The 8148-nt window shown below is 39.0% G+C and overlaps 1 protein-coding gene across 1 annotated transcript; it reads left to right on the plus strand.

Annotated features, from left to right (window-relative positions):
• Positions 1-871: 871 nt before the first annotated feature.
• LOC138906031 (uncharacterized) lies at positions 872-1387 on the plus strand. The gene has a single exon (XM_070194550.1). It carries the CDS (start codon positions 872-874, stop codon positions 1385-1387), a length of 516 nt encoding a protein of 171 aa, XP_070050651.1.
• The last annotated feature ends 6761 nt before the right edge of the window (positions 1388-8148 follow it).

Consider the following 8148-nt stretch of genomic DNA (forward strand, 5'->3'; position numbering starts at 1 on the left):
TTGTGAAAGTCAAAGAAACACAATACAACGACCCATTGTTGGTACAATTGAAGAAGGGGAGTCATAAACATAAGACCATGGCCTTTTTCTCTTGGCATGGATGATGGTACACTAAGGTACCAAGGGCGACTATGTGTTCCAAATGTGGATGGTCTCCGGGAAAGAATCATGACTGAGGCTCACACTTCTAGGTATTCCATGCACATGGGCTCTACAAAGATGTACCATGATCTTAAGGAAGTCTATTAGTGGAATGATATGAAGAGGAATGTAGCGGACTTTATGGAAAAATGTCCAAATTGTCAACAAGTGAAGGCCGGACACCAAAGGCCCGGTGGGTTGGCACGAAACATAGATATTTTTATGTGGAAATGGGAGATGATCAGTATGGACTTTGTCGTAGGACTATCTCGCATTCCTCGCAAGTTCGACTCGATTTGGGTGACTATGGATCGACTCAGAAAATCAGCACACTTCTTACCTGTTAAGGCTACCGACACAACGGAATAATATGCTTAGTTGTATATCAAGGAAATAGTCAGGCTGCATGGCCCTCCAGTTTCCATCATTTCTGATCTGGGGGCACAGTTCACAGCTAACTTTTGGAAGATATTTCAGCAAGGGTTGGGTACTCAGGTGCATCGTAGTACAACTTCACCCGCAGACGGATGGGCACGCTTGTGTTATAGACTTCAAATGTAGCTGGGATGATCATTTACCGCTCATAGAATTTGCCTACAATAATATTTGTCATGCTAGCATTCAAATGGCACCGTTCGAGGCTCTATATAGTAGGAGATATAGATCTCCCATTGGATGGTTCGAGATTGGGGAAGCGGAGTTGATAGGACCAGACCTCGGGCATCAAGCTATGGAGAATGTTAAGATCATTAAGGAATGGTTGGAAACCACCCAGGGTCGTCAGAAGTCCTATTTGGATATACGTCATAGGGATTTTGAGTTCCAAGAAGATGATTGGGTATTCTTGAAGGTTTCCCCCATGAAGGGGATAATGTGGTTTGGTAAGAAAGGAAAATTGAGTTCGAGGCATGTCGGACCGTACAGAATCATTCAGAGGATTGGCCAGGTGGCTTACATGCTAGAACTATCTCCGGAGATGTCTTTAGTGCACTCGGTGTTTAATGTATCCATGTTGAATAAGGTGGTTGGAGATCTGTTGCTTATTGTTCCGGTTGAGACTATAGAGGTTAATGAAGGAATGACTTATCAAGAAATTCCTCTTACCATTCTTGATAGGCAAGTCCGGAAGTTGAGAAATAAAGAGATTTCCTCCGTGAAAGTGCTATGGCAAAACCAACAGGTTGAAGAGGCCACTTGGGATGCCGAGGAAGAGATTAAAAAGAAGTACCCTAATTTATTTGAATAGCTATGTAATTGCATCCATCATGTTAAGAGCTAACTTTCTACAAATTATGTTCCCCCTGTACAACTTATGTTAAGGATACTCTCTCTTGGTAATGCAATGTTTATGGAGTTGTTTCTGTATTGTTGTACATCGTTGTGTTGTGGTTATGTTGTTAGGATTGGTTTCTGGGATTCTCTGACAGGTGGATAGGCCCAGTTACAGGGGAAACTCTGCCGAAATTGTTTGAAATTTAGGGAGTTAGTAAAAAATATGGGGACTTTTAGTGTGTGAAGTAATAGCTGAATCACAGTGGATGCTAATGGCGGATTTGGACCCTCACCTTCATTTGAGGAATTCAAATCAAAGAAAAACAGAAGTGCGAAAAAGAAAAAAAAAAGCCCGACATCGGGGTGTCACTAGTCATGAGCATCTACTACAATCTGTCTAACAATATCAAGGCTAACTCAGCCTGGAAAATAGCTAAATACCACTAGAGGAAGATAGGAGGGAGAAGAGCAGGGGCTGCGATCGCCAAACAACTACATTGCTATCTCCAAGAAAATCTGCAACCAGAACACTCAATATCCGCTACCATGTCCAGCTGCACCTGAATCTGCACACAAGGTGCAGGGAGTAACGTGAGTACGCCAACTCAGTAAGTAACAACAATAAATAAAGACTGAGCAGTAGTGACGAGCAATAAAGCATAGAACATTCATATCACGAAATCTCAGTAAAGTACAACATGCTTTAAAAATCAGTGTTTGAATCAAATCATCTCGCGGTTTCAGTAAAAATCATTTAAAGATATTTTTCCAACAGTGTTTTTGAAAAAAAGGCTCAATGCAAAGGTGAGCAAAATGATGAAATCATAAACAGCCCCTCGGGCAAAACATCACTCATATACAGCCCCTCGAGCAAACCTCACAGTCACCCGTGCCACTTGGGCATACCTCACAATCACTCTTGCCACTCGGGCATACCTCACAATCACTCATGCCTCCTAGTCACTCAGCACTCGGCACTTGCACTCAGTAGGTAGCTGCGCTCACTGGGGGTGTGTACAGACTCCGGAGGGGCTCCTTCAGCCCAAGCGCTATAATCTGCACGGACAACTCACGTGCTGCACGGACAACTCACGTGCCATAATAATAAAGTATGCTGCAGGCGGGCAGCCCCGATCCACACTCATCCTCACAAATCAGGCCCTCGGTCTCACTCAGTCATAAACCTCTCAAGCCACTCGGGCATTTCAGTAAAACAGGGTATTCGGCCCAAAACATTTATATGCAAAAAAAATAGTCATAAAATTGAGTTATGCGGTAAACAAGTTTAACATGACTGAGTATGGATTTCCAATCGAAAACAATGAAAGGATGGTAAGAAACAACCCCTAAGGGTCCAAACACTATTGGCGCAAAGCCCAAACGTGGCATTCAGCCCAATTTACAGAAATTCTTTCTAAAACATATAAATATCATATAAATTCAACAAAATTTGCAACTTTACAGTTGCTACGGGACGGACCAAGTCACAGATCCCCAACAGTGCACGCCCACACGCCTGTCACCTAACATGTGCGTCACTTCAAAATAGTAGAATGATACGAAATCCGGGGTTTCATACCCTCAGAACTAGATTTACAATCGTTACTTACCTCAAACCGCGACATTCTTATTCTGCAATGTCCTTTCCTTGTGAATTGGTCTCCAAACGCCTCGAATCTGGTAATAAATAATTCGTTTCAGTCAATAAAATTCATTGGAATTAATTCCACAAGATAATAATGATTTTCCATAAAAATCCGAAAATTAGCTCAAAAATAGCCCGTGGGGCTCACGTCTAGGAACTCGACAAAAGTTATAAAATCCGTAAACCCATTCAACCACGAGTCAAACCATACCAATTTTACAAAAATCCGACCCCAACTCGACCCTCAAATCTTCAATTTAAACCAAGAGGGTTTTCAAATTTTTCCCAAATCAATTCACCAATTAAATGATAAAAACAACCATGGATTCGGGTAATTTAACCATTATTAAGTTAAGAACACTTACCCCGTTGTTTCCTCTGAAAATCACCCAAAATCGCCTAAATTCCGAGCTCCAAATCGCCAACCCATTTTCAGAACTTAAACTCGCTGCCCAAACTTTTCTTCTTCGCGAACACGGTTAGTGCCTCGCGTTCGCGAAGCACAAAATAACTCTGCCTCAATGCCTTCTACGCGAACGTGATGCTTCGTTTCCCCCTCACTATGCAAACGCGACACCCCCCTACGCGAACACGTAGATCAATTGCCTGGGGGGTCTTCGGCTGCTTCCTCTCTTCTTCGCGAATGCGTAACACCTCTCGCGTTCGCGATGCACACCCAACCCACCCTTCGCAAAAGCGTGCTCCTCTTCGCGAACGCGAAGAGCAAATATTGCCAGTCTCCCAGTTCCTCTTCGCGAACGCGAGGCTCCACTCGCGAACGCGATGAAGGAAACCAGATGGTGCATCAGAAACATTCCAGCAGAGTTCCAAGTCCAAAATCCAACCCGTTAACCATCCGAAACTCACCTAGCCCCTCGGAACCTCAACCAAATATACCAACAAGTTCTAAAACATTATACGGACTTAGTCGAACCCTCAAATCACCTCAAACAATGTTAAACCATGAATTACATCCCAATTCAAGCCTAATAAACTTTGAAATTTCAAATTTCTACAAACGACTCCGGAACCTATCAAATCACGTTCGATTGACCTCAAATTTTGCACACAAGTCATAAATGACATAACAGAGGTATTCCAATTTTCAGAATCGAATTCCGACCCAGATATCAGAAAGTCAACCACCCAATCAAACTTCTCAAAAATTAAACTTTCGGCATTTCAAGCCTAATTCCTCTACGGACTTCCAAATAATATTTCGAAAATGCTCCTAAACCCAAAATCACCATACGGATCTATTGGAATCATCAAAATTCAAATCCAAGGTCATTTACACATAGGTCCATATCCGGTCCATTTTTCTAACTTAAATATTTTTTAAATTATGAGATTGAGTGTCTCATTTCACTATGAGTTCCTTCCGGACCCGAACCAACTAACCCGATATAACATAATATAGTTGAATAACACAAAAAGAAGTAGAAATAGGGAAAACGGGGCTATAACTTTCGAAACGACCGGCCGGGTCGTTACAATAGATGCTCTAGCAGAACATCAGATATTTCTTGCTGCCCCCTCTACTCACTCTTCTAAAAGAGATAAATCTTATAAATCTTCAAGAAAGATTCGACACAGCAAAATCCGAAGGAATTTCGAAGATTCTCCTAGAAAGAAATCCAAATTATACTCTGCTACAGGAGAACAACTTCGTTACAAGCTTTCTAAAGCCCATATCTGTAACAATGGTATTCGTTTAACAAATGATTTTATTATTACTGAGGATATAAATGAGGATATCATTTTAGGAATTCCTTTTATTACTCAAATAAAACCTTTCATCACTGATTTAGACGGTATCTTCACACATATTTTAGGAAAAGATTTACACTTTCCTTTTATAAGCCTTTTTGAAAAAGAAATATGCTCTGATTTTTCTAATGCTTTTTGGGAAAGAAAAAAGCATTTAATCGAACTTCCTTATATTGAAGGATTCAATGAACAGGTCATCTCACCCAAAGAAAAACCTATTCAGATGAATCAAGAGATGATGGAAACTTGTAAAATCGAGATTTCAAATCTCTTAAAAATAACATTATCCGCCCCTCTAAATCCCCTTGGAGTTGTTCTGCCTTTTATGTAAATAATAGTGCAGAGAAAGAAAGAGGAGTACCACGATTAGTTATAAACTATAAGCCTTTAAATGCTGTCCTTAAATGGATTATATATCCCATTCCTAACAAAAGGGATCTCTTAAAGAGGACTTAAAAAGCTAACATTTATAGCAAGTTCGATATGAAATCTAGTTTCTAGCAAATTCAAGTAGCCGAGAAAGACAGATACAAAACTACTTTTAATGTCCCTTTCGGACAATATGAATGGAACATTATGCCATTTAGGCTTAAGAATTCCCCCTCTGAATTTCAGAATGTCATGAATTCCATTTTTAATGATTATAGTTACATGTCTATTATTTACAAAGATGATGTCCTTATCTTTTCAGAGAATATAGATTCTCATTTTAAGCATCTCAACACATTCTTTAAAGTCGTTAAGAGAAATGGTCTAGTAGTCAGTGCTAAGAAGATCAAACTCTTTCAGACCGCCATTAGATTCTTAGGCCATGACCTAAACCAAGGATCTTACAAGCCAATTTGCAGAGCCATAAAGTTCTCTTCTAAATTTCCTAATGAGATCACTGATAAAACCCAGCTTCAAAGATTTTTAGAAAGTCTCAACTATGTAGCTGACTTTATCCCAAACATTAGACAGGTTTGTGAACCTTTATATAAAAGACTTAGGAAAAACCCTATTCCTTGGAGCTCTGAACAAACAAGATCAGTTATCCAAATAAAAGGTTTAGTACAAAATCTTCCATGCTTAGGAATCCCGAATCCAGAGGCATTTATGATTGTAGAAACGGATGCTTCAGATATAGGTTATGGTGGAATCCTTAAGCAGAGGATATCCATAGAAGCCCAAGAACAAATTGTCCTCTTTACATATGGAATATGGAATTCCGTTCAGAAAAACTATTCTACTGTTAAAAAGGAAGTCTTGTCTATAGTACTATGTATTACAAAATTTCAAGATGATCTTATTAACAAAGAATTTTTAGTTAGAGCTGATTGTAAATCTGCTAAAGAGATTCTTCAAAAGGATGTCAAAAACCTTTTTTCAAAATAAATATTTGCCAGATGGCAAGCTCTACTCTCTAGCTTTGATTTCAAAATAGATTTTATTAAATGAGAAAATAACTCTTTACCTGATTTTCTAACAAGAGAAATTTTACAGGGAAAAAATGAGGCCCTTCAAGCCTAACACCCCTTCCAAAGGAAAAGAGACCAATAATCCGCAAATGGCTAGACCATTGTTTCTTTCTCCTATTACTCCCAACAGTCTATTACCAAGATCATCCCGCTAGTCCAACCCCTAGTGAGATGAAACCACCTTTTCCAGATGTACCAATCTTTATCAAAATGATAAAATTAGAAAATACTTTTACCCCAGATCCCGAGACACTTGAACGTCTCTGGACTTATCCTGATAATCATATCAGGAGAAAGTGGTATGTTGCCAAATATTCTCTTCAACAAAGAGAAAAATTCAGAGATTGTTGGATGTCAGACATGAGAAGAATTAGATGTGAAATCGACTTATTTAAATAGCTTGAAATATCTGGCAAGATCGACGACCAAAAAGACTCACTACAAGTCTTGATCAACAAATGGTACACGATTACTAACAAATTCGTTGAATCTGTCACCCCTCCTTTAGAAGGGATAAAAATCCCAGTATCCAACACTGTTATCTCCGCCTCTCCTTTCAAAACCAAAAGTGAAAAGCCTACTAGCGTGGTTGCTTGTTGTGACGTTGATCGTATTATTGAATAAAATAACTATACCAATCAACTACTTCATGTTGTCTCTATGCAGATAGAAGACTCCAAAGAAAAATCTATATTTAGTAGAAAACCAACTCTTTCACAACCTAGCACTAGTCAGAATATTGAACCAAACCCAAGTTTCAAAATTAATGAGTTTTTCATAAAAAATTACCCTAAACTCAAAGATACCTTTGAAGTCTCTGGTAACATTCTTGATAAAATCAATGAACAACTAGCCAATTTCATTCCTTGCCTCTATTTCTTATGAAGGAAGAAGCATAATAGAATGGAATATAGATGCTCTAGCAGAACATTAGATATTTCATAAACTCCACGAAATGGGTGTTTGTATCACTGCTTATAAAATAAGAGGCTCCTTTGACATGGAAGCCGCCTCCATGTTCGTAGCTGGATTTACTGGCATGTTAAAACATTGGTGGGATAACTATTTCACTGAAAATTTTAGACAAGCCATTTAATCCTCTACAGCCATCAAAATAGTGGTAAAAACTGAAGGTACTGCCATGAAAACTACCTCTCAGGTTACTAGAGAAGATGCTTGTGCTACACTTCTCTACTACATAGCAAAACACTTCATTGGAGAACTCAAACTCTTCCAAGATAGAAGTTTACAAATCTTGAACAATTTATCTTGTCCAACCCTAGATGACTTCATCTGGTATAAAAACCAATTTATCAAGGTCATGATTAGACCTGACTGTCATCTAGATTTTTGGAAAGAACGTTTTATCAGCGGACTTCCACCCTTATTCGCAAGCAAGGTTAGGTCAAAAATCCAAGATCGTTGTGAGGGTAAAATTTCTTATCATCAAATGACTTATGGAGACCTTGTTAGCATTATCAATGTTGTAGGTCTTGAACTCTGCACTGACATCAAACTCAAAAATCAGCTCAAAAAAGAGCAACACTCCTCTAGAAGAGAATTAGGAAGTTTCTGTCAAGACTTCGGATATGCCCCTATTGCTTTCCCCTCTACTCACTCTTCTAAAAGAGACAAATCATATAAATCTTCAAGAAAGATTCGACGCAGCAAAACCCGAAGGAATTTTGAAGATTCTCCTAGAAAGAAATCCAAATTCCGAAGACATTCAAAGCCTTTCAAAAAAGCCAAAGATGTCTATTGGAACTGTGGAAAAACCGGTCATAGGGCCAATGAATGCAAATCTGATAAAAAGAAGAAGAAAATCAATCTTCTAGAAATTAGTGATGATACCAAAAAGGAACT

Source organism: Nicotiana tomentosiformis, chromosome 2, assembly GCF_000390325.3.
Source record: "Nicotiana tomentosiformis chromosome 2, ASM39032v3, whole genome shotgun sequence".
Taxonomy (NCBI): Eukaryota; Viridiplantae; Streptophyta; class Magnoliopsida; order Solanales; family Solanaceae; genus Nicotiana; species Nicotiana tomentosiformis.